The sequence below is a fragment of the Mobula hypostoma genome, chromosome 23, assembly GCF_963921235.1.
Source record: "Mobula hypostoma chromosome 23, sMobHyp1.1, whole genome shotgun sequence".
NCBI lineage: Eukaryota > Metazoa > Chordata > Chondrichthyes > Myliobatiformes > Myliobatidae > Mobula > Mobula hypostoma.
In genome coordinates, this window is record NC_086119.1 from 3,304,891 (window position 1) to 3,332,008 (window position 27,118).

The 27,118-nt window shown below is 54.4% G+C and overlaps 1 protein-coding gene across 1 annotated transcript in view; it reads left to right on the plus strand.

Annotated features, from left to right (window-relative positions):
* The window catches only part of spag5 (sperm associated antigen 5), a 56,162-nt gene that overhangs the window by 9,224 nt on the left and 19,820 nt on the right, over positions 1-27,118 (plus strand). The window contains exons 5-15 of the mRNA XM_063031690.1: positions 230-349; positions 3,281-3,373; positions 5,782-5,916; positions 7,453-7,546; positions 12,724-12,871; positions 13,371-13,430; positions 14,896-15,070; positions 18,769-18,881; positions 20,160-20,334; positions 21,272-21,368; positions 21,911-22,000. Of these exons, the coding sequence (XP_062887760.1) occupies positions 230-349; positions 3,281-3,373; positions 5,782-5,916; positions 7,453-7,546; positions 12,724-12,871; positions 13,371-13,430; positions 14,896-15,070; positions 18,769-18,881; positions 20,160-20,334; positions 21,272-21,368; positions 21,911-22,000 (1,300 nt within the window). The remainder of the gene's footprint in view (positions 1-229; positions 350-3,280; positions 3,374-5,781; positions 5,917-7,452; positions 7,547-12,723; positions 12,872-13,370; positions 13,431-14,895; positions 15,071-18,768; positions 18,882-20,159; positions 20,335-21,271; positions 21,369-21,910; positions 22,001-27,118) is intronic.

Consider the following 27,118-nt stretch of genomic DNA (forward strand, 5'->3'; position numbering starts at 1 on the left):
TACCACTAGCCTAATCACAGCCCAATTTACATTGACCAATTAACCTTCTGACCCGTACGTTTTTGGATTGTGGGAGGAAACCAGATCACCCAGAGGAAACCCACAGTCCTGACGAAGGGTCTCAGCCTGAAACGTCGACTGCACTTCCTATAGACGCTGCCTGGCCTGCTGCGTCCACCAGCATTCTCTGTGTGTTGTGTGCTCACCTGTCGTTCCTGCCTTTCCGCAGGTGGAGGAGCATTACCGGCAGCTGTACTTGGAGCAGGCTAGCAGGCTGCTAGAGCTAGAGCTCGGGCTGCAGCAGTGCCAACAGCTCCGCTCCGCCATCATCACCTTCCAGCATCAGCAGGCGAGTCCACACAAAGAAACCAGCATGTGTAGGGGCTCGGCTGACCGGCACGGTGAAGGGTGGGAAGAAAGCTGGCTGCCAGTGACCATTGTCCCACAGGGGTTGGTCGGTATTTCACATTATACGTCAATGATTTGCACGGTGGGAAAACTGGCTTTGTGGCCAGGTTTGTGGACAAGATGAAGTAAGGTGAGGGGGCAGGTAGTGTTGAGGAAACAAGGACTTGGACAGACTGGGAGAATGGGCGAAGAGTGGCAGATGAAATATAGTGCAGGGAAGTGTATGGTCATTCACTTTGGGAGAAGGAATAGAGGGTAGACTGTTTTCTAAAGAGGGAGCAAATTTAGAAATTGGAGCTGTGAAGGGACCTTGCGCAGGATCAAAGGTTAACTTGCAGGTTGAGTCGGTAGTGAGGAAGGCAAATGCAATGTTAGCATTCATTTCGAGAGGACTAGAATGTAAAAGCAAGGATATTATGTTGAAGATTTAGAAAGCACTGGTCAAACCTCACTTGGAATATTATGAGTTACCTAAGAATGGATGGGCTGGCATCAGAGAGGGTCCCGAGGAGGTTCACAGGAATGATTACAAACACAAGAAAATCTGCAGTTGCTGGAAATCCAAAGCAACACGCACAAAATGCTGGAGGAACTCAGCAGGCCGGCAGCGCCGACGGAAAAGAGTAAACAGTCGACGTTTCGGACCGAGACCCTTGAGTCCTGATGAAGGGGTTCGGTCCGAAACGTTGACTGTTTACTCTTTTCCATAGATGCTGCCTGCCTTGCTGAGTTCCTCCAGCACTTTGGGTGTGTCTCTTCACAACGATTATCCCTGGAGTGAAAAGTTAACATTTATTTATTTAGAAATACAGCTTGAAGCAGGGCCTTAGTCATAGTCATACTTTATTGATCCCGGGGGAAACATGGTGTGAGCAGAATTATCTGCAGTTTAATGTGAAAAAGACTAAGGAGCTGGTGGTAGACCTGAGGAGAGCTAAGGTACCGGTGACCCCTGTTTCCATCCAGGGGGTCAGTGTGGACATGGTGGAGGATTACAAATACCTGGGGTTACGAATTGACAATAAACTGGACTGGTCAAAGAACACTGAGGCTGTCTACAAGAAGGGTCAGAGCCGTCTCTATTTCTGGCCCACTGAGTCTCACCGGCTGGCAACTCTCCATTTAACCCACTGGGTCTCACTCTCCAGAAACTCTCCGGTTAACCCCAGCCTAATCACAGGACAACTTACAATGACCAATTCATTTACTAACCTGAAGAGGAGTGTTTGATGGCTCTGGGCCTGTACTCACCAGCGTTTAGAAGAATGGTTGGGGGGGGGTGGGGAAACACATTGAACTGTTTCCTATAGTGTTGTAGTCTAGATCCAGAGGGCACAGCCTCAAATGGAGGGACAGAGATGAGGAGGAATTTCTTTGGCTGAAGGGTGGTGTACCTGTGGAATTTATTGCTATGGAGGCTAAGCCATTGGGTACATTTGAAGCAGAGGTTGCAAGGTTCTTGATTAGTCAGGGCATCAAAAGTTATGAGGAGAAGGCAGGAGAATGGGGTTGAGAGGGATAATAAGTCAGCCATGGTGGAGGAGACTCGATGGGCTGAATGGCCTAATTCTGCTTGTATATTCTATGTTCTGCTCTGGGATCTGCATGGGGTCTGGGTTTGGGAGGGGGTCTGGGCGGTGTCTGGGTTTGTGGGGGGTCAGGGTGCGGGAGTGGGTTTGGGAGGGGGTCTGGGTTTGTGGGGGGTCAGGGTGCAGGAGTGGGTTTGGGAGGGGGTCTGGATTTGTGGGGGGTCAGGGTGCGGGAGTGGGTTTGGGAGGGCGTCTGTGTTTGGGAGGGGGGTCTGGGTGCGGGAGGGGGGTCTGGGAGGGGGTCTGGGTTTGTGGGGGGTCAGGGTGCGGGAGTGGGTTTGGGAGGGCGTCTGTGTTTGGGAGGGGGGTCTGGGTGTGGGAGGGGGTCTGGGTTTGTGGGGGGTCAGGGTGCAGGAATGGGTTTGGGAGGGGTTCTGGGTTTGTGGGGGGTCAGGGTGCAGGAGTGGGTTTGGGAGGGGGGTCTGGGTGTGGGAGAGGGGTCTGGGTGTGGGAGGGGGTCTGGGGGGTGTCTGTGTTTGGGAGAGGGTCTGGGCGGTGTCTGGGTCTGGGAGGGGATCTGTGTTTGGGAGGGGTCTGGGCTGGGTCTGGGAGGGAGTCTGGGTTTGTGGGGGGTCAGGGTGCGGGAGTGGGTTTGGGAGGGCGTCTGGGCAGTGTCTGGGTCTGGGAGGGGGTCTGGGCAGTGTCTGGGTCTGGGCGGTGTCTGGGTTTGTGGGGGGTCGGGGTGTGGGAGTGGGTTTGGGAGGGTGTCTGTGTTTGGGAGGGGGGTCTGGGTGCGGGAGAGGTTTGGGGGGGGTGTCTGGGTCTGGGAGGGGGTCTGGGTTTGTCAGGGGGGTCAGGGTGCGGGAGTGGGTTTGGGAGGGCGTCTGTGTTTGGGAGGGGGGTCTGGGTGCGGGAGAGGGGTCTGGGGGGTTTCTGTGTTTGGGAGGGGTCTGGGCGGTGTCTGGGTCTGGGAGGGGGTCTGGGTTTGTGGGGGATCAGGGTGCGGGAGTGGGTTTGGGAGGGCGTCTGTGTTTGGGAGGGGATCTGGTCAGTGTCTGGGTCTGGGAGGGGGTCTGGGTGGTGTCGGTTTGTGGGGGGTCAGGGTGCGGGAGTGGGTTTGGGAGGGCGTCTGTGTTTGGGAGGGGGGTCTGGGAGGGGTCTGGGCGGTGTCTGTGTTTGGGATGGGGTCTGGGCGGTGTCGGTTTGTGGGGGGTCGGGGTGCGGGAGTGGGTTTGGGAGGGCGTCTGTGTTTGGGAGGGGGGTCTGGCTGCGGGAGGGGGTCTGGGTTTGGGGACTCAGGTGCAGGTCTGGGTGATTGAGTGTATTCCGTTGTTTCCCTACAGAATTCCCTGCAGGATGAGGTGGAGGACAGCCTATCAGCCGCTGACACTGCTTGCGAGGAGATGCAGAGGGAACGAGAACGGATGTTCGAGCAGGTGAGGGAATGGAGACCAGAGACCCCACCGACTGGGACACGTGTCTGGGGACATCTTCCCATCAGCACTAGGCCCCCTGTGAGATGGCTGTCTGCTGGAGTGAGTGTGGTCAGTCCTGGGACTCCACTATCCAGCAGGCGACGGACAGGGAGGAGGTGTCTGTCCCCTCTCCCCCCATCACCAGCTGTGCCACCACCTCCTTGCTCCTCCATCTGGGTGTTTTATGTGATCGTGGTGCTCGAGCGGCTGGCCCTCCTGATGTTCATGGTGGGAATGCTGTTGTCCACCAAGGGGAAGGGGTTAACCTCCCTCAGCTTGGAGATGGTCAGTGCCCAGATGTCCCTGGCCTCTTGCTACTTCACTGACAGGCACAGAGCTGAGCTCTGCAATCGCCCGTGATTAAAGATGAGTTACATTTGTCACACCTACTCGGAGACAGTGAGATGTGTAACGACCAGCACGGTCCGGGGATGCGCTGGTGACGGCCTGAAACTGTCACACGTGCACCTGGTGACAACATACCCGCACAGCTTACTCAGCCAAATCCGGCTCCTCTGGGCTGAGGAAGGAAACCGGAATACCCGGAGAAAGCAGTCACGGGGAGGACGTACAAACTCCTTACAGACCGTGTTGGGAACCAAGCCACTCTTTACTGCTGGCATTGTAACCATAGAACCATAGAAACTACAGCACAGAAACAGGCCTTTCGGCCCTTCTTGGCTGTGCCGAACCATTTTCTGCCTAGTCCCACTGACCTGCACACGGACCATATCCCTCCCATCCATGGATCTGTCCAATTTATTCTTAAATTTCAAAAAAGAACCCGCATTTACCACCTCGTCTGGCAGCTCATTCCATACTCCCACCACTCTCTGTGTGAAGAAGCCCCCCACATATGTTCCCTTTAAACTTTTCCCCCCTCACCCTTAACCCATGTCCTCTGGTTTTTTTCTCCCCTTGCCTCAGTGGAAAAAGCCTGCTTGCATTCACTCTATCTATACCCATCATAATTTTATATACCTCTATCAAATCTCCCCTCATTCTTCTACGCTCATGGGAATAAAGTCCTAACCTATTCAACCTTTCTCTGTAACTGAGTTTCTCAAGTCCCGGCAACATCCTTGTAAACCTTCTCTGCACTCTTTCAACCTTATTAATATCCTTCCTGTAATTTGGTGACCAAAACTGAACACAATACTCCAGATTCGGCCTCACCAATGCCTTATACAACCTCATCATAACATTCCAGCTCTTATACTCAATACTTCGATTAATAAAGGCCAATGTACCAAAAGCTCTCTTTACGACCCTATCGACCTGTGATGACACTTTCAGGGAATTTTGTATCTGTATTCCCAGATCCCTCTGTTCCACTGCACTCCTCAGTGCCTTACCATTAACCCTGTATGTTCTACGTTGGTTTGTCCTTCCAACGTGCAATACCTTACACTTGTCTGTATTAAACTCCATCTGCCATTTTTCAGCCCATTTTTCCAGCTGGTCCAAGTCCCTCTGCAGGCTCTGAAAACCTTCCTCACTGTCTACTACACCTCCAATCTTTGTATCATCAGCAAACTTGCTGATCCAATTTACCACATTATCATCCAGATCATTGATATAGATGACAAATAACAATGGACCCAGCACTGATCCCTGTGGCACACCACTCGTCACAGGCCTCCACTCAGAGAAGCAATTCTCTACCACCACTCTCTGGCTTCTTCCATCGAGCCAATGTCTAATCCAATTTACCACCTCTCCATGTATACCTAGCGACTGAATTTTCCTAACTAACCTCCCATGTGGGACCTTGTCAAAGACCTTACTGAAGTCCATGTAGACAATATCCACTGCCTTCCCTTCATCCACTTTCCTGGTAACCTCCTCGAAAAACTCCAACAGATTGGTCAAACATGACCTACCACGCACAAAGCCATGTTGACTCTCCCTAATAAGCCCCTGTCTATCCAAATGCTTGTAGATTCTGTCTCTTAGTACTCCCTCCAATAACTTCCGACGTTAAACTCACCGGCCTATAATTTCCCGGATTACTTTCCGATCCTTTTTTAAACAACGGAACAACATGAGCCACTCTCCAATCCTCCGGCACTTCACCCGTAGACAGTGACATTTTAAATATTTCTGCCAGGGCCCCTGCAATTTCAACACTAGTCTCCTTCAAGGTCCGAGGGAACACTCTGTCAGGTCCCGGGTAACGAGTAACACGAGCTGCTGAGCTCCCGTGTCACCCTGATCTACCTCCAACCTTGTGTCCACTCCCTCCGTCCATTTCCACCCACGTAGCCAATGAACTTGGAACGCGGAGGAAACCCCCATGGTCACAATGCTGGGATCCCCGATGCCCCGAGCTGTTTTGGTGTTGCACTAACTGTGTTCTGTCATCGCAGCTGCAGGATGCCAGGCAGCTGGCCCGTGAGAGCACCCAGGCGCTCCGAGTGATGGCCCGGGCAGTCAGTGAGGCCCGGGAGGAGGCCGCAGCGCTGAAGAGCCAAGCAGCAGAGGCAGAGTGGAGCAGGGTGAATGTAAGTGCCTCCTCGGCTCCCCGTTCCCGCAACCTTCTCCCCACCCTCCCCCAGCGAGCCCTGTGTCAGCCCCGGAGCAGTGATGGCATTCCCAGTTCTCCAGCGAGGGCTGATTGACTAAACGCGAGGCTGGAAATCCAGAGCAGCACGCACTGAATGCTGCAGGAACTCAGCAGGTGAGGAAACGTGTATAGGAATGAATAAACAGTCGATGTGGACTGCTTATTTCCCTCCATAGACGCTGCCTGACCTGCTGAGTTCTTCCAGCATTGTGTGTGAGACTGAGGAAGCAATTGCCTGACGGCATCCATTCACTGGTGGCTCTGCAACAATTAGCTGCTTATTGATCAATAACTGAGGGAATAATCAATAATCTCTCCCCCTCTTCCCCCCCCATTCCTATTCTACCAATGTTCCTGCAGATCTGAATGTTGCAACATGACACGGAGACTGCATTCCCGTCCCCAGTCCCCGTGTTTCAGATGAGATTAGCTCTGTTTGTCTTCCGAGCATCCAGACAGAAATGTACAGTGAAATATGTCTTGGTGATCAATCTAACCCTTCCTTCCCACATAACCCTCCATTTTTCTACCATCCACGTTCCGATCTAAGAGTCTTAAATGTCACTAACGTAGCTGCCTGAACCACTGCCCTGACACCGGGTTCCACGCACCCTCTGTGTGCGCACGTGTGTGTGTAAAAACCCTACTCACATCCTCCCCTAGTCTTTCCTCCAATCTCATTAAAATTATGCCCCCTTGGGTTAGCCATTTCTGTCCTTGGGAAAAGTCTCAGACTCTCCACTTACCATCTTTGGGAAGGGGTTTGACTTTCTTTGAACGCACTGGCTCTTGGTTTGCAGTCTGTCTGTTGGAAGATGAATCTCAGGGTTGTGTATTACATACATAATTTAATAATAATATACTTTGACTTGTACACCTCTGTCAAGTCACTTCCCATCCTCCGCTCAAGAGAGAAAATCCCTAGCTCGCTCGTCCTATCCTGACAAGAACATGCTCTCTAATCCAGGCAGCATCCTGGTGAATCTCCTCTGCACCCTCTCTAAAGCTTCCACATCCTTCCTACAATGAGACAACCAGAACTGAGCACAGTATTCCCAGTGTGGTCTAACCAGGGTTTTACAGAGTGACAATATTACCTGCTGCTCTTGAACTGAATCCTCCAACTAATGAAGGCCGACACACCAAATGCCTTCTCAACCAGCCTGTCAAGTTGTGCTGCAACTCTGCGGAATCCATCAACATGAAGCCCAAGATTCCCATTAACAATCCTGCTCTCTGCACCACTTTGCACATTTCCAGATCGGACTGCCTCTTCTCAGCCCAGCGTTGCATCACGCCATTGTGCCATCCACAACTCTGCCAACCTGCGTGTCGTGTACTAACCCATTCTTGCACCTCCTCATCAGAAACAAACAGGTTCAGGGGTCTTTAGTGGGTTCTCTGCTGGCAACTTCTTCCTCAGTTGGGGTGCCAGACTTGCCTCAGATTAAACTGGACATGTTCTTTGTCCCAGATGCACCAGGAGTTGGAGAATTCCATGGAAAGGCTGCGTGAGGTGTTGGGCACAGTGAAGCAGGTGACCGCTGAGAAACAGCAGCTCAGTTCTGGTAGGTACCAAGGGAGGGACAGCGTTACTGTGGGAAGAGAGTTACTGAGGGAGGGTCACACATCGGGAGGGGTGTTATTGAGGGAGGACGGTACTGAGGGAGGGGTGTTATTGAGGGAGGACGATATAGAGAGAGGTGTTATTGAGGGAGGACAGTACTGAGGGAGGGGTGTTATTGAGGGAGGACGATATAGGGAGAGGTGTTATTGAGGGAGGACGGTACTGAGGGAGGACGATACAGGGAGAGGTGTTATTGAGGGAGGACGGTACTGAGTGAGGGGTGTTATTGAGGGAGGACGATACAGGGAGAGGTGTTATTGAGGAAGGACGGTACTGAGGGAGGGGTGTTATTGAGGGAGGACGGTACAGGGAGAGGTGTTATTGAGGGAGGACGATATAGGGAGAGGTGTTATTGAGGGAGGACAATATAGGGAGAGGTGTTATTGAGGGAGGACAATATAGGGAGAGGTGTTATTGAGGGAGGACAATATAGGGAGAGGTGTTATTGAGGGAGGACAATATAGGGAGAGGTGTTATTGAGGGAGGACGATACGGGGAGAGGTGTTATTGAGGGAGGACGATATAGGGAGAGGTGTTATTGAGGGAGGACGATATAGGGAGAGGTGTTATTGAGGGAGGACGATACAGGGAGAGGTGTTATTGAGGGAGGACGATATAGGGAGAGGTGTTATTGAGGGAGGACGGTACTGAGGGAGGGGTGTTACTGAGGGAGGACGATACAGGGAGAGGAGGTGTTGAGGAAGGACGGTACTGAGGGAGGGGTGTTATTGAGAGAGGACGATATAGGGAGAGGTGTTATTGAGGGAGGACGATATAGGGAGAGGTGTTATTGAGGGAGGACGATACAGGGAGAGGTGTTATTGAGGGAGGACGGTACTGAGGGAGGGGTGTTACTGAGGGAGGACGATATAGGGAGAGGTGTTATTGAGGGAGGACGATACAGGGAGAGGTGTTGTTGAGGGAGGGTGTTATTGAGGGAGGGGTGTACTGAGAGATGCTCACAACTCTGTCTGCGAAAGTTGTAAAATTGTAAAATTGCCAAAGAATGGTTTTGGAGACTGCCATAAGACTTTGTGAGTGTGGAGTATCTCCTCGACAGCGGACTGAAACCGTCCTTGCCTGGAAGGATTTGTTTCGGTGAAGTTTTTCGGTCCGTGTCTCTCAGTGCTGAGCAGTGGCTGTGGTTGGCAGACTGCCAAAGTTTTGAGTCTAACTTTGCCAGGAGTGGGGACGGATTTATTCTGTTTGTAACAACGGGTAATGTCTCCCATCCACTACATAATGTACTGGGTGGGCACAGGAGTACATTCAGCCAGAGACTCATTCCACCGAGATGCAGCACAGAGTGTCATAGGAAGTAATTCCTGCCTGTGGCCATCAAACTTTACAACTCCTCCCTTGGAGGGTCAGACACCCTGAGCCAATAGGCTGGTCCTGGACTTAGTTCATAATTTACTGGCATAATTTACATATTACCTATTTATTACTATTTTTTTACTACTATTCTATTACTATTTATTATTTCCATGACTATTACTACTTACTAATAGTAATATTACTATTACTATTTCTATTACTATTTATTATTTATGGTGCAACTGTAACGAAAACCAATTTCCCCCGGGATCAGTAAAGTAAAGTAAGACTATAACCCTTCCCGTTCAGAGTGCCTAGCTCAGGGCGACTGGTGAAGAGGACTTGGGGCTTTGGAGTGACCAAAGGAACAGCAGACTGGCCCCGGAAGACGGTTTCATTGTTCGTGGCTGCACGGACAGCGCTGAGGGTTTCACAACGCACGGACTTCCCTGCATATCCACTCCCATCCCATCCCATCTCTGAACTCTTGCTGTTTGACTGTTTGCTGGTGTTCCACTGGGTGTAGCTGTGTAACATCCCAGCGGTGATGTTGAGATTTTGAATTCAGACTGCGTCACGGCAGGGGGCAGCTCCAAGATGCCTGCGCTGAAGTCGTATATGGAGGCTGCGGGGTAGGGAGTTACAGTTCGTGAAGAGGACCACCCATTCGAGTTACTGACTTCAAAGAACGCTGTACAGCGTACTCCATTCAGTGGGAATGCCGCTATGAAAGCCACAGCAGACGCTGTTGGAGGTTGTGAGGGCATCGTTGTGTCAGACGGTAATGATGTCAGACGTCCACCCCCATATCCCTGACAAGGCCGGCTGCTGTACCCCGCTGCGGAGTGCCTAGTGAAGGTGAACGAGTCCCTAACAGCGCCCTTGTGCTTTGGGAGGGGAGTGTGCCGGGGTGCCCGATGTTGGGACAGCTGTACTCTGTTTGCGTGGAGACATTCCTGTGCCTACTCTGCGGGAGGTTAACGGGTTTGGTTCTGCGTGAACCGGACACCGAGGTTGTCCTGTCGGCCTACACTGACAACATCCTCTTCATGGTCACCGACCCTGTTGACTTGCAGAGGATGCGAGACCGCCAGCAGGTCCTCTCGGCTGCGTCCTCTGCAAGGGTCAACTGGGAGAAGAGTGTGGGCCTCCTGGTGGGTCAGTGGCAGGTGGACTCCCTACCGGAGAGGTTGAGGCCGTTTGCGTGGAGCACCACACACCTCCTCCACTTGGGGGTCTACCTGAGCTCGACAGAGGAGACCTGGCCGGTGAACTGGTGGGATCTGGAGACAAATATCTCTGCCCGGCTGGTACGCTGTTCGACCTCCTTTGCGCGATCTCATACGGGGGAGGGGGTGCTTTAGTGATCAATCAGCTGGTCACCTCCATGATCGGGTACCAGCTGATTACTTTAGTCCCGTCCACAGCGTCTGTATCCTGGACCCAGAAGAGGCTGGTGGACTTCTGGGGCAACAGGAGGCACTGAGTCTCTCTGCGGTCCTGAGTGTTCCGATCGCGGAGGGCGGTCAGTCATTGGTGTGCGTGGGCACCCGGCTGGTGGCTCTCCGCCTCGGGACCCTGCAGAGACCACCCTCCGAGATGGCACTTTCTCTGCTGGGGACCCTGCCTGCAGGAGGGCACGCAGCTTCCAGCGGACAGCACCAGCCACACCGCTCTGAGGGAACTGCCTCACTTCTACCGAGAGCTGTTAAGGGTATGGGGACTTGTCTCTTCCAGGCAGGGTGCTGTGGCTGCTGGGGGACTGGTCCCAACCCTATTATGCTGGGTCTTGGGGGGGGGGGGTGCCTCAGGGAATTGGAGGGGTCCTGCCTGCACTAACACCTGCTCAGCCAGAAGTGCTCATCGGACCCAGGCCTCAGAATACCTCGCGGGAGAGGGTCCTGCATAACGTGAGCCGTCTCGCAGGGATGCCCACCATGTGGTTCCATGACGATCCAAAGCGTCTCTTGTACGGGCTGCTCCTGCGCACCTTTCACTTCCTCGCCTCCGTCTGCCGACCGGACTCGACCATCGGGCAGCGGAGGAGGCTCCCGGTGGAAATCTCTTTACACGGGCCTTTCCCCGTACACTGGGGGCCTGGGGTGGAAGGTGTCGCACTGGGCAGTACCGTACAGCAGGTTCACTGACATCACGTCCGCCTGTCCGTTCCGTGCCCGGGGGGGGTCAGTGTACCATGCCTACACGGAGTGTGAGAGGTCGCAGCCCCTGGCTGGGTGTCTGAGGGGCTGCTCAGGTTCTCGATCACTTCAGCCCCGCGCTCCTCGTATACGGGATAGCGGGTGGGGCGGGTCACGAGGGGGATCTCCTCACAGTGGGTGGAGGGGTCGCGAGGGGGATCTCCTCACAGTGGGTGGGGGAGTCGCGAGGGGGATCTCCTCTCAGCGGGTGTGGGGGGTCGCGAGGGGGATCTCCTCACAGCGGGTGTGGGGGGTCACGAGGGGGATCTCCTCACGGTGGGTGGGGGGGGTCTCCTCACGGCGGGTGGGGGGGTCGCAAGGGGGATCTCCTCACGGCGGGTGTGGGGCATTGCGAGGGGGATCTCCTCACAGCGGGTGGGGGGGTCGCGAGGGGGATCTCCTCACAGTGGGTGGGGGGGTCGCGAGGAGGATCTCCTCACAGCGGGTGGGGGGGGTCGCGAGGGGGATCTCCTCAGGGGTTGCCGCTGGGTCTGGACAAGATGGCCATTCATGGGTCTCAGCAGTGGGCAGATGGAGGCTTTGCTCGGGCCAACTGCCTGCCCTCTTCCGAGGATACGTTTGTGCCCGGCTGTCCTTGGAGAGGGAGCATGTGGTCACGTTGGGTGCAGTGGGGGGATTTCCGTGGGTGCCTCCCCACCAAGGGAATTGACTGTTTTATAGACAGAAATGATCATAGTTTAATTTGAATTTATTTACTCCTGTAAATACTGAATGTTTGTACTTTGAATATTTGTTGTGAAAATAAACTTTTATAGTTTTGTTAAAAAAGGGGTTGCAGCTACGGGCCAAGTGGAAGAACTTATTGACTGCGCTGTCCCCAGGGAGAGGTTCCTGCTGTCTTGCGTCTCTCACTCTGGGTGTGTGACTGCAGGTCGTACAGGTGGTCGCTGTGATGGGCCTCTCGCCTCTGCCACCCTTTCAGACAGCGTTCCAGGCCACCTCTGTCCTCTCTGGCTGAACGATGTCCTGTAACCCTTCCACGTATCACTGTGTCTCTGCCCCGGGCATTTGACTGTTCACTCTGAGAAGTGGCTGTTTGCCATTGACTGATTGACGATCCCAGCCTCTCGTATTTGTACACCCCGGACAAATCACCCCACGTCTCCCGTTTCACTGAAAGTGACTCCAGGCGGTTCACCTTGTGCTAGCTTGCATTTTCCATCACCAGCCCGTGTTGGGTCTCAGCACGGTCTCCAGCAGTGGTGCCTCTCGTAGTGTGATGAGTGGTTAGCACAACGATCTACACCAGCAATCTTGATGGGGGTTCCGTTCCCACTGCAGTCTGTAAGGATTTGTACATTTTCCCAGTTATCGTGTGTGTTTCCTCCCTGGTACTCTGGTTCCTGGCACATCTCAAAGCCGCGGTTCGGACGAGTACGATGTGGGCAGGGAATACTGGGGCCAGAGGCGCAGGGACACTTGCGGGCTGCCCCCAGGCTAATGGCTGTCCAGGCAGACAATGTATTGTATGTCCGCATGTGACAGAGAAAGCCAATCTTGAGATTGTCAGTGTGTACAGTGCCTGACCTGTCTCAGTATGTGTCGATGGTGGCCCTGGTTAACCCTTTGCGACCTCTCCCAGGCCTGGCCGCACTGACCAAGGAGCTGGTGGAAGTGGAGCAGGATCGGGACAGGCTGATGAAGGAAAGCAGCCGCTACTTTGTGGAGCTGGCAACGGCAGAGGCTGCTCTCAAACTCTCAGAGGCTGCTCGAGCCAAGAGAGAGGAGAGGTGAGTCTGCAACGGCAGTGTGGCAAAGAAACTGCTTCAGTGAACGTTCCTTCTACCTGTGACCTGACCTTCCCCTCCCCCCCCGTAACTGTGTCCTAGCCTTCCTGTTGACCCCCCACCACTCTGTGATTCCTGACCCCCCCCCATGACTGTGTGTCCTAGCCTTCCTGTTGACCCCACCACCACTATAACTGTGATTCCTGACCCCCCCCCCACTCTAACTGTGAGTCCTGATCCCGGACCCCCCCACCCCGTGACTGCGTGTCCTGACCCTACACTGTAACTATGTGCCCTGACCTTCTGCCCCCCTGTAACTGTGTCCTGTTCTTTCTTCCCCTCTCCCTCCCCGTGACTGCATCCTCTGATCTTCCTGCCACCTGTGACTGTGCTCCCTGATATTCCCACCATCCCCCTCCCTCATGACTATGTGCCCTGTCTTTCCTGCCCCCCACCCCCTCACACTGTGACCGTGCATTCTCTGTTTCCTGCCCCTCTGTAGGTTGCAGGCCTCTGAGGAACGGAACAAGGAGATCGACTCCCTGCAGGGAACCGTGCAGAGGTAAACATGCTGCCTGCTTCCCACCTCCAGTGCAACCCTGCAGTTACTTTGGAATGCGTTTCACTGCCGGGCTCTCTCCGCCGGTAAATCTGGGGCAGATTGGCAAAACTTTGCTGAGCCTGGGGGTTGCTGCCTCAGGATTGTCTGATTATCGAGCAGCCGGTGTGCAGGTGTCCCTGATAAAGTGGCCACTGGGTGTGTTTGAAAAATGAGGAATGTAGGTTTACGGAGAAGAGGGATACTGACCAGCTGTCACCTGAGTGAGTCCTGCACTCAATGATTTCCGTTCCCTGGGAATAAATACAAAGTAATGCAAAAAAAAAACCCAACGCAGACAAAAAAAATCAAAGTGCAAAAGACAACAAATGTGTAAATACAAAGAAGAAAATAGTAAGTAAGCTATAAATAGCAAGAACATGAGGTGAAGAGTCCTTGAAAGTGAGTCCGTAGGTTGTGGGAACATTTCAGTGTTGGGGTGAGTGAAGTTATCTCCTCTGGTTCAAAAGCCTGATGGTTGACGGGTAGTAATTGTTCCCGGACCTGGTGGTGTGAGTCCTGAGGCTCCTGTACCTTCTGCCTGATGGCAGCATCATGAAGAGAGCACTTGAAGTATTGTGAGCTGTTTTGGACCCCATATGTGAGACAGGATCTGCTGGCATTCGAGAGGGTTAAGAGGAGATTTATGAGAATAATTTGGGGAATGAAAGAGCATTTGATGCCTCTGGAGTTTTGAAGAATGAGGGGTATCTCATTGAAACCTACTGCGTATCGAAAGGCCTAGATTTGCAGATGTTTCCAATAGTGGGGGAGTCTTGGACCAGAGGGCACAGCCTCAGAATTGAGGGATGTCCATTTAGAACAGAGGTGATGAGGAATTTCTTTAGCCAGAGGGTGGTGAATCTGTGGAATTCGTTGCCACAGACGGCTGTGAAGGATAAGCAGCCGCTGGGAGTATTTAACACAGACGTCAGTAGGTTTTTGATTAATAAGGATATGAAAGGTTACAAGGAGAAGGCTGGAGAATGGGGATGAGAGGGATAATAAATTAGTTGTGATGGAATGGTAGAGCAGTCTTGATGGGCTGAATGGCCTAATTCTGCTCCTATCTGTTATGGAATAGAAGAGGTGTTGAGTCCTAAGCACGAGATTCTGCAGAAGCTGGAAATCCAGAGCAACGCACACAAAATGCTGGAGGAACTCAGCAGGTCAGGCAGCATCTATGGAGAGGATTGAAGAGCTGACATTTCAGGCCAAGGCACTTCATCGAGCTGGGAAGGGTCCTGGCCAGAGATGTCGGCCCTTTATTCCTCTCCACAGATGCTGTCTGACTGAGTTCCTGCAACGTTTTGAAGAAGGTGAGTCTGGCAGTGCTCGGCGTGATGGTACAGAATGGTGGGCAGGTGTGATGGGCCAAATGTTCTCTCTCTGTGTCTGACTTCTCTGCTCCTTCGCTGCCTGCGCCCAGCCTGAAGGAAGCTGCTGACGGTCTGAGGAGGGAGAAGGAGTGTGTGGAGGGAGCACTGACGGAGGCACAGGACCGCGTCCTCAGCCTGACCCAGTCACTGCATTCGAGGAACGAGGAGCTGCAGGACCTGTCTGACATCCGGGCACAGGCCGCCCTGATCTCTGACAACTGTGAGGTAAGTGGGCTGTGGGGATCGGGGTGCATGGGAAGGGAGGCACGCGGTCCGTGTCTACTCATTGGAGATCGCCACAGGGAAGGAACAGACCCACATTTCCCACTCCTTCCTCGACAGCATCCCCAGCGGCCTGTCCTGATCTAACCACGTAGGCATTATGGTTAAATCTCACTAACTCCTCTACTTCCTCAGGAGCCAAAAGAAATTCCACATGTCCTGTCGACCCTTACTAATTTCTATTGAAAGCACCCTATCCGGATACATCACAGCCTGGTACGGCAACAGCTCTGTCTGTGACCGCAGGAAACTGCAGAGAGTTATGGACACAGCTCAGCACTGCACAGAAACCAGCTTGGACTTTTTCTACACTTCCCACTACTTCAGTAAAGCAGCAAACATAATCAAAGACCCTTCCCATCCCGGACATTCTCTCATTTCCCCTCTCCTTTCAGGCAGAAGGTACAAAAGCCTGAAAGCACATCCCACCAAGTTCAAGGACAGAGTCTACCCTGCTGTTGTCAGACTATTGAACAGTCCCCTAGTACGATAAGATGGTCTCTTGACCTCACAATCTACCTTGTGATGGCCATGCTCCTTACTGTCTGCCTGCACTGCTCTCTCTCTGTAGCTGTGACACTTCATTCTGCACTCTGTTACGGTTTTACCTTGTTCTGTCTCAATGCAGCGTATATGATCTGATCTGTATGAACAGTGTGTGAGACGAGGTTTTCACTGTGGTGATCTGGTCAGAGCTTTCCTGAAGGAGCTATGCTTTACAGATGGCTGTGGACAACAAGTCATCGGGTATATTTAAAGCAGAGGTTGATAGATTCTTGCTGAGTGAAAGTGTCAACGGTTACGTGGAAATTACAGGAGAATGGGGTTCACAAGGGTAATAAGATAACTGAGGTGAAGCTGGACTTGGCGCAGATCCTGCCGCCAGCGTCAGGGAGGCATTGGAGGAGTTGGTGTACAAAGGAGGTGTGCTGTCTAACAGCGAATGATTGTCTTAGTCACTTTTCTTGTGATTGCAAGACTTTGCTGGACATTGCTAATGTGGAATGCTGTGAGTCTGATCCACTGGTTTATTGGTGGATGGTGGGGGGAACATCGTGGCGAGGACGAGGCCTCAAGCCGCGGTGTCGCCTGTTTACAGCCGCCCAGGAGAGTCGGGGCATCGAGTTGTGCTCCATCAGAGTGCCAGGGGCGGTGTGGCGAGGTATCCGCGCTGGAGTCTGTGCTGCACTGTGTTTGCTCGGCAGAAAACAAGCTATATGGTGTTAGACTGCTGAAGCACTCGTGGAGTTAGGGACTCGGACTATACCTTTTTCTGTGTGGCTGTACTTTACTGCTAACTTAACTGTGCCTTGTGCTGTGTGTGACTGTTAGTACTGATTCGTTTGGCTGTATTCTGGGTATTCAAGTATGATTGAGTGACAATTAAACCTGAACTCACATGATCAAATGGTGGAACAGACTTGATGGGCTGAGTGGCCTAATTCTTATGGAAAACAGTCTCCCCAGTACAGAAGGAGACTGCTTGGCCCCTAAGTCTGTGCCAGCAGGGCCCTGTGGCTCCCTCCCTTCAAGCCCCGTCCAATTCCTTCCTGAAGCTCTGTGAACCTGTCCCACTGCCACTTCAGGCAGTGATCTGTAGGTGGCTGCAACAGGCGTGGCTCCCTGTCTCTCTCCGCCTCGTGCATGCTGATCAGATGGCTGGGCGGTTGCTTTGGGAACCAGGCATGAGCGTGTGACCACGGGCAGCAGAGAGGCCATAATGTATAGGAACAGAATTAGGCCATTCAGCCCATCGAGTCTACTCTGCCAATTGATCATGGCTGATTTATTATCCCCCTCAATCCCATTCTCCCGCCTTCTCCCCGTAACCTTTTGACACCCTGGCAAATCAATCCCCACTTTATAACTACTTAATGACTTGGCCTCTACAGCGGTGTGTGACAATGAGACCCTCGCTGCCTACCCCAGCAACACCACATCCAGGACATACACCCACTACACAAAGTATCACCCCCGCCAATCTCTCATATTAGACCCTGCCCTCCTCCCCCTGCTTTCACTGACTTGTTTCACCAGTGTCTCATTCCAAATTGCACTTTCACTTGATTAAACTCACACCCCCAGGGGCTGCTGGAGCTTCCAATCAGCAGCAGGTTGTCTGCGTTCGTGGCTCCTCCCTCCTCACGGGACGCACGGCTGCCAGTTTTAGCCTGGCCTACTTAACTGCCGCACTCCTGGGCGGTGTCCCGAATTCCTGTCGCGCTCTGGAAACTGGGCCGCGCTCTAATTCTCAGTGTTTGGGGGAAAGGTTGTGTTTCTGAGGGTCACGGGTCTGACCCTCTCACGGTGTGTGGCGAGCCTCTGCACACAGTGCTCGTGCTCTCCGCTCGCCCATTAATGCCATCCTGCCGACTTCCTGTCCTGCTTTCATCCTGTTACTGGTCCATCACCCCCATTGGGGCACAGGCTGCCGACAGGAGCTCGTCCGAGTACTCTGACCTGGGCCAGCCTTTCAAGTTGTCCCCAAATGTAGCCCATCTTGAAAGATCCTCCCCCTCCCAGGGACGAGGCATTTGGAGTTTGTGTAGCTCTGGGTTTTTTGGGACGGGTTTGCTAGTCCCAGGCCCAGTTCTCCTCCTCTCACAGCGTTGAGTTTCGTCCTGTGCTCACTGTGTTCTCAGTCCCCGCTCCGTCTCAGCTGCTGCCAGAGCACTTGTGTATCCTGCCCTGTCCACGTTCATCATCCCTGCAGCCCTGAACTCAGTGTGTCCCAGCATCCTGCCCAGTGAGCCAGTGGAGTCCGCTCTCTGGACATCCCAAAGCCTCTGTCACCATGTCCCAATGCAGTAATGACCGGGCCGGGTCGTGCTTCCAGGGATTTCGATCAAGCGATCAGCATCACCCCGGGGATATGGGGAGAATTTCCCTCCTCTCACTTCCACTTCCGGTCGGGAGTGGGTTTCCTCTCATTGTCCCTTCCCACTATCCCATGGGAGCAGAATCAGGCCACTCGGCCCATCGTCTGCTCTGCCGTTCCATCATGGCTGATTTATTATCCCTCTCAACCCCACTCTCCGACCTTTTCCATGTAACCTTTGACAGCCTCACCCTGACTAATCAAGAACCTGTTAACCTCTGCTTTAAATATACCCAATGACTTTGCCTCTACAGCTGTCTGTGGCAATGAATTCCACAGATTCATCACTCTCCTGCTAAAGAAACTCCTTATCTCTGATCTAAATGAGCGTCCCTCTATTCTGAGGCTTTGCCCTGTGGTCCTGGACTCCTTCACTACAGGAAACATCCTCCCTGTGTCATTCAATATTCAGTTGGTTTCAAAGAGATCCCCCCCACCCCCCAATTCTTCTGAACACCAGTGAGTACAGGCCCAGAGACATCAAATGCTCCTCGTAGTTAACCCTTTAATTCCCGGAATCATTCTTGTGAACCTTCTCCAATGCCAGCACATATTTCGTAGACAGGAGGCCTCACATGGGAGTGCTGCCCACTGTCCCTCTCACCTCCCACCTCCCACTGGGTGGGTGGGTGCTTAACCCTACGGCAGAAGGCAAGGGTCGCTGTGTGCTGGGGAGGGTATAGGATCCCTGTCTGGTGCCAGAGGAGAATGGGCTGGGGTGGGGTGAGGTGGGTGGTCTGAACCTCTCTTTGCTTGTTGCCAGTTCTTGGAGCAGGAGCTGAGGATTTGCCGGGAGCAGCTGTCAGAGACCGAGGGTCAGCTCAGTGAGCAGATGCGCATTCTGCACAGTCGCAACCTGCAGTGCGAGGAGCTGCGGTGAGTGGTCATGCACAAATCACAGGAGGCGCTGGACCCACCTCGTGACCCCCCCCACCCCATCGGCTGTGGCCCAGGCGCAGTACAAGATGTTGCTCCTCCAGCCTCACCGTGGCCGTAGAAGAGGCTGTGGCCCGCCACCAGGCAATCCTGTCTTTTGGGCTAACAGAGCAAATGTGCTCAACAAAGTGCCCCCCTCCCCTCCCCTGCCATCAGTGTAGGGTCTCACCACTGACTGGGAACACTGGATACGGTGGGTGACCCCCGACAGATTCTCACCTTGAAGGACTGTCTGAAGCCCCGAATGGTGGTGAGGGAGGAAGTGTAGGGTGAAACGATGCCTCAGTCTGAGGATGTGCTGGGGGCAGCCTGCAAGTGTCCCCATGCTTCCAGCACAGAACAATCACAACTTGCCAACACCCGCACAGAACGATCGCAACCTGCCAACACCCGCACAGAACGATCGCAACTTGCTAACACCCGCACAGAACGATCACAACTTACCAACACCCGCACAGAACGATCGCAACTTGCTAACACCCGCACAGAACAATCGCAACTTGCTAACACCCGCACAGAACGATCGCAACTTGCCAACACCCGCACAGAACAATCGCAACTTGCCAACACCAGCACAGAACGATCACAACTTACCAACACCAGCACAGAACGATCACAACTTGCTAACACCCGCACAGAACAATCGCAACTTGCCAACACCAGCACAGAACGATCGCAACTTGCTAACACCCGCACAGAACGATCGCAACTTGCCAACACCCGCACAGAACAATCGCAACTTGCCAACACCAGCACAGAACGATCACAACTTACCAACACCAGCACAGAACGATCACAACTTGCTAACACCCGCACAGAACAATCGCAACTTGCCAACACCAGCACAGAACGATCGCAACTTGCTAACACCCGCACAGAATGATCACAACTTGCTAACACCAGCACAGAACGATCGCAACTTGCTAACACTCGCTTTGGCCTGCTGAGAGGAAACCAGAGCACCCGGAGGAAATCCACACGGTCATGAGGAGGACATACAGCCAGCGGTGGGAATTAAACCCGGCCGGCTCACTGGCACTGTAGAGTGTTGTGCTACCCTGCTGTAGCCACTCGTTAAGCAGTCTACCGCTGGGGTTTAACCTTAGAGGGTAAAGGTTATTGTTCAGAGGGAATCAGAGTTTGGGGTAGTTCCCTTTGGTTGGTGTGGTTTCTGTCTCCGCATCATCGCTATGCCAGTGACGAACCGTCCCTCGACAGGGCCCAGCGTGACCACCTCCAATCAGAGCTGGACGCTGTTAAGATGGATGCACGAGAGATGCTGTTGGAGATGGGGGAGCAGATGAGCCAGACCACCGTGAGCATCATAGACATGGAAGGTCAGATGCAAGCAGCCTCCAGGACAGCCGAGACTTACCTGAAGATCTGGCAGCAGGTAGGTCCGGCTCTGTGCCCCCGGGGCTTCCGCACACCTGACTTGTCTGGGGGTTCGAGACCCTGGAGCCACTAATTGTTTAATCCCATCCATTTCATTCAGAAGACACACTGCCGGGGTGGCGGTGGGGGTGAAGGCAGACGCATTAGGGACATTGAAGAGACTCTTAGATAGGCACATGGATGATAGAAAAATGGAGGTACGTAGGAGGGAAATGGATCTTGCAGGAGGTTAAAGACTTGGCAGAACATTGTGGGCCGAAGGGCCTGGACTGTGCTGTTCTATTGAGTTGTTTAACTTTGAGCTGGTGCCCTTGGTGGAGTTGGCTGAGTTTACAACACTACAGCTCACTTTGATCTCGTTCAGCAGCCCCCCATACCAGATTGTGATGCAGTCAGTCTCGGTGATCTCCATGGTAATGTGTAGACATTTGTGAGCTGCTTTAGTGACAAACCAAATCTTCTCAACCTCCTCGTGAAATCCAGCTGCGGGTGTGCCTTGTTTGTAAATACATCAATATGTTGCCCCAGGATAGATCTTCAGAGGTGTTGACGCACAGGAACCTCACATTCTGAGATAGGCAGGTGGATGATAGAAAAATGGAGGGCTACGTAGGAGGGATAGGTTAGATAGAGTAGATCAAAAAAAAGGTAGGTGCAACGTTATGGGCCGAAGGGCCTGTACTGTATGGTTCTATATTCTCTGTCACTCTCCTGAACTGTTCTAGCAATTCCCTTAGCTCTGAGGAATTCAGGAATGGGCCATAAATGCTGGGAATGCCTGGGTCCTGGGACATGGATGACAATGTTGTCAGGGTCCCGTTGCTGTCGGGGTCCCAGGTTCAGAGGGGCTTACAACCTGTTGCTGGCAGCCATTTTCTGAAGCGGGATGCTATGTCGCAACCTGTGACCAACTCCCAGTGCTTTCTTTACCCAAGGATCTCTCTCGGATGGTGGGTGAAGACAAAGCAGAACCACAGGCCTCGGATCTCCAATCCGACCAACAGGCAGAAGAGGAGGCCCAGTCGTGTCCAGGTAGGCCCAGGGAGGGGCTGGAGGTGGGAGCCAGACATGGCTGGGTGCTCACAAAATCAGAGCTAACAACCACTGGGCCCATCACTTCCAGGGTAGGACAGGAGGGAGGGTGGGATGGAAGTGGGGTGAAAATCGAGGAGCAAGGGTAGGGGTATAGGTGAGGACTGACAGTGGACGAGAGTGGCAGGAGAGGAAGGGATGGTGGGGAGGTGGGTAAGGTGAGGGGTGTGTGAGGAGGCAGCTCACTAGGTGGTGAATGGGCTGGGGGTCAGGCACTTGTCAAAATGTCAGCACCTGGTATCGGCCATCTCTGGTCGTGGTTTTGCCCAGGGCTGCCTCCCTACTGTTCCTGGGGGTGTGAAGGGAGAGACCGGCCTGGCTCTGAGAACCCCAAGCCACTGGGCAAAGCAGCAGGGTAGAGCTGTGTCGTAGCTGCCTGTACACAGGCAGGAGGCTGTGAGGAATCTATACAGGCCCAACCCATGGGCACCAGGAAGTGCACTGCACAACTCGGCCTTAACCTTTCTCTCCTTGGCTGTCAGGTCCAGAGCATCAGGGAACACCTCGGCATGACCTCAGGAGTGAACAGAGTGCCTTTGCTCCGATTGAGCCCGCATGTACGGACACCGCAGGTAGGGTCAAGGACAAATCACAGAACTAACCAGAACCACTGCCTGCTCCTTAAAGGGGGGGATATCAAACCCTATCCCACAAGTGTGTGATGGGACACTAGAGAGAGTTTCACTCTGTGTCTGACCCCTGGAGTGTGTGATGGGACGGTGTGGAGGGAGCTTCACTCCGTGTCTGACCCCGGGAGTGTGTGATGGGACGGTGTGGAGGGAGCTTCACTCCGTGTCTGACCCCGGGAGTGTGTGATGGGACACGAGAGAGAGTTTCACTCTGTGTCTGACCCCGGGAGTGTGTGATGGGATGGTGAGGAGGGAGCTTCACACTGTGTCTGTCCCCGGGAGTGTGTGATGGGACGGTGTGGAGGGAGTTTCACTCCGTGTCTGACCCTGGGAGTGTGTGATGGGACGGTGAGGAGGGAGCTTCACTCCGTGTCTGACCCTGGGAGTGTGTGATGGGACATTGTGGAGGGAGTTTCACTCCGTGTCTGACCCCGGAAGTGTGTGATGGGATGGTGTGGAGGGAGCTTCACTCCGTGTCTGACCCCGACATGTGGAGGGAGTTTCACTCCGTGTCTGACCCCGGGAGTGTGTGATGGGACGGTGTGGAGGGAGCTTCACTCCGTGTCTGACCCCGGGAGTGTGTGATGGGACGGTGAGGAGGGAGCTTCACTCCGTGTCTGACCCTAGGAGTGTGTGATGGGACGATGTGGAGGGAGTTTCACTCCGTGTCTGACCCCGGAAGTGTGTGATGGGATGGTGTGGAGGGAGCTTCACTCCGTGTCTGACCCCGACATGTGGAGGGAGTTTCACTCTGTGTCTGACCCCGGGAGTGTGTGATGGGACGGTGTGGAGGGAGCTTCACTCCGTGTCTGACCCCGGGAGTGTGTGATGGGACGGTGAGGAGGGAGCTTCACTCCGTGTCTGACCCTGGGAGTGTGTGATGGGACGATGTGGAGGGAGTTTCACTCCGTGTCTGACCCCGGAAGTGTGTGATGGGACGGTGTGGAGGGAGCTTCACTCCGTGTCTGACCCCGGGAGTGTGTGATGGGACACTAGAGAGAGTTTCACTCTGTGTCTGACCACGGGAGTGTGTGATGGGACGGTGAGGAGGGAGCTTCACACTGTGTCTGTCCCCAGGAGTGTGTGATGGGACGGTGTGGAGGGAGTTTCAATCCGTGTCTGACCCTGGGAGTGTGTGATGGGACGGTGAGGAGGGAGCTTCACTCCGTGTCTGACCCTGGGAGTGTGTGATGGGACGATGTGGAGGGAGTTTCACTCCGTGTCTGACCCCGGAAGTGTGTGATGGGATGGTGTGGAGGGAGCTTCACTCTGTGTCTGACCCCGACATGTGGAGGGAGTTTCAGTCCGTGTCTGACCCCGGGAGTGTGTGATGGGACAGTGAGGAGAGAGCTTCAGTCCGTGTCTGACCCCGGGCGTGTGTGATGGGACGGTGAGGAGGGAGTTTCACTCTGTGTCTGACCCCGGGAGTGTGTGATGGGACGGTGTGGAGGGAGTTTCACTCTGTGTCTGACCCCGGGAGTGTGTGATGGGACGGTGAGGAGGGAGATTCACTCTGTGTCTGATCCCGGGAGTGTGTGATGGGACAGTGTGGAGGGAGATTCACTCTGTCTGACCCCGGGAGTGTGTGATGGGACAGTGTGGAGGGAGCTTCACTCTGTGTCTGACCCCGGGAGTGTGTGATGGGACGGTGTGGAGGGAGCTTCACTCCGTGTCTGACCCTGACATGTGGAGGGAGTTTCACTCCGTGTCTGACCCCGGGAGTGTGTGATGGGACGGTGTGGAGGGAGCTTCACTCCGTGTCTGACCCCGGGAGTGTGTGATGGGACGGTGAGGAGGGAGCTTCACTCCGTGTCTGACCCTGGGAGTGTGTGATGGGACGATGTGGAGGGAGTTTCACTCCGTGTCTGACCCCGGAAGTGTGTGATGGGACGGTGTGGAGGGAGCTTCACTCCGTGTCTGACCCCGGGAGTGTGTGATGGGACGGTGTGGAGGGAGCTTTACTCCGTGTCTGACCCCGACATGTGGAGGGAGTTTCACTCCGAGTCTGACCCCTGGAGTGTGTGATGGGACGGTGTGGAGGGAGCTTCACTCCGTGTCTGACCCCGGGAGTGTGTGATGGGATGGTGTGGAGGGAGCTTCACTCCGTGTCTGACCCCGGGAGTGTGTGATGGGACGGTGTGGAGGGAGCTTCACTCCGTGTCTGACCCCGACATGTGGGGGGAGTTTCACTCCGTGTCTGACCCCTGGAGTGTGTGATGGGACGGTGTGGAGGGAGCTTCACTCCGTGTCTGACCCCGGGAGTGTGTGATGGGACTGTGTGGAGGGAGCTTCACTCCGTGTCTGACCCCGACATGTGGAGGGAGTTTCACTCCGTGTCTGACCCCTGGAGTGTGTGATGGGACGGTGAGGAGGGGGCTTCACTCCATGTCTGACCCCAGGAGTGTGTGATGGGACGGTGTGGAGGGAGTTTCACTCCGTGTCTGACCCCAGGAGTGTGTGATAGGATGGTGTGGAGGGAGCTTCACTCCGTGTCTGACCCCGGGAGTGTGTGATGGGACGGTGTGGAGGGAGCTTCACTCCGTGTCTGACCCCGGGAGTGTGTGATGGGACACGAGAGAGAGTTTCACTCTGTGTCTGACCCCGGGAGTGTGTGATGGGATGGTGAGGAGGGAGCTTCACACTGTGTCTGTCCCCGGGAGTGTGTGATGGGACGGTGTGGAGGGAGTTTCACTCCGTGTCTGACCCTGGGAGTGTGTGATGGGACGGTGAGGAGGGAGTTTCACTCCGTGTCTGACCCCGGAAGTGTGTGATGGGATGGTGTGGAGGGAGCTTCACTCCGTGTCTGACCCCGACATGTGGAGGGAGTTTCACTCCGTGTCTGACCCCGGGAGTGTGTGATGGGACGGTGTGGAGGGAGCTTCACTCCGTGTCTGACCCCGGGAGTGTGTGATGGGACGGTGAGGAGGGAGCTTCACTCCGTGTCTGACCCTAGGAGTGTGTGATGGGACGATGTGGAGGGAGTTTCACTCCGTGTCTGACCCCGGAAGTGTGTGATGGGATGGTGTGGAGGGAGCTTCACTCCGTGTCTGACCCCGACATGTGGAGGGAGTTTCACTCTGTGTCTGACCCCGGGAGTGTGTGATGGGACGGTGTGGAGGGAGCTTCACTCCGTGTCTGACCCCGGGAGTGTGTGATGGGACTGTGTGGAGGGAGCTTCACTCCGTGTCTGACCCCGACATGTGGAGGGAGTTTCACTCCGTGTCTGACCCCTGGAGTGTGTGATGGGACGGTGAGGAGGGGGCTTCACTCCATGTCTGACCCCAGGAGTGTGTGATGGGACGGTGTGGAGGGAGTTTCACTCCGTGTCTGACCCCAGGAGTGTGTGATGGGACAGTGAGGAGGGAGCTTCACTCTGTGTCAGACCCCGGGAGTGTGTGATGGGACGGTGATGAGGGAACTTCACACTGTGTCTGACCCCAGGAGTGTGTGATGGGACGGTGAGGAGGGAGCTTCACACTGTGTCTGTCCCCGGGAGTGTGTGATGGGACAGTGTGGAGGGAGATTCACTCTGTCTGACCCCAGGAGTGTGTGATGGGACAGTGTGGAGGGAGTTTCACTCTGTCTGACCCTGGGAGTGTGTGATGGGACAGTGTGGAGGGAGATTCACTCTGTCTGACCCCGGGAGTGTGTGATGGGACAGTGTGGAGGGAGTTTCACTCTGTGTCTGACCCCGGGAGTGTGTGATGGAACAGTGTGGAGGGAGATTCACTCTGTCTGACCTCGGGAGTGTGTGATGGGACAGTGTGGAGGGAGCTTCATTCTGTGTCTGACCCCGGGAGTGTGTGATGGGACGGTATGGAGGGAGTTTCAATCCGTGTCTGACCCTGGGAGTGTGTGATGGGACGGTGAGGAGGGAGCTTCACTCCGTGTCTGACCCTGGGAGTGTGTGATGGGACGATGTGGAGGGAGTTTCACTCCGTGTCTGACCCCGGAAGTGTGTGATGGGATGGTGTGGAGGGAGCTTCACTCTGTGTCTGACCCCGACATGTGGAGGGAGTTTCAGTCCGTGTCTGACCCCGGGAGTGTGTGATGGGACAGTGAGGAGAGAGCTTCAGTCCGTGTCTGACCCCGGGCGTGTGTGATGGGACGGTGAGGAGGGAGTTTCACTCTGTGTCTGACCCCGGGAGTGTGTGATGGGACGGTGTGGAGGGAGTTTCACTCTGTGTCTGACCCCGGGAGTGTGTGATGGGACGGTGAGGAGGGAGATTCACTCTGTGTCTGATCCCGGGAGTGTGTGATGGGACAGTGTGGAGGGAGATTCACTCTGTCTGACCCCGGGAGTGTGTGATGGGACAGTGTGGAGGGAGCTTCACTCTGTGTCTGACCCCGGGAGTGTGTGATGGGACGGTGTGGAGGGAGCTTCACTCCGTGTCTGACCCTGACATGTGGAGGGAGTTTCACTCCGTGTCTGACCCCGGGAGTGTGTGATGGGACGGTGTGGAGGGAGCTTCACTCCGTGTCTGACCCCGGGAGTGTGTGATGGGACGGTGAGGAGGGAGCTTCACTCCGTGTCTGACCCTGGGAGTGTGTGATGGGACGGTGAGGAGGGAGCTTCACACTGTGTCTGTCCCCGGGAGTGTGTGATGGGACAGTGTGGAGGGAGATTCACTCTGTCTGACCCCAGGAGTGTGTGATGGGACAGTGTGGAGGGAGTTTCACTCTGTCTGACCCTGGGAGTGTGTGATGGGACAGTGTGGAGGGAGATTCACTCTGTCTGACCCCGGGAGTGTGTGATGGGACAGTGTGGAGGGAGTTTCACTCTGTGTCTGACCCCGGGAGTGTGTGATGGAACAGTGTGGAGGGAGATTCACTCTGTCTGACCTCGGGAGTGTGTGATGGGACAGTGTGGAGGGAGCTTCATTCTGTGTCTGACCCCGGGAGTGTGTGATGGGACGGTATGGAGGGAGTTTCACTCCGTGTCTGACCCCAGGAGTGTGTGATAGGATGGTGTGGAGGGAGTTTCACTCCGTGTCTGACCCCGGGAGTGTGTGATGGGACGGTGAGGAGGGAGCTTTACACTGTGTCTGTCCCCGGGAGTGT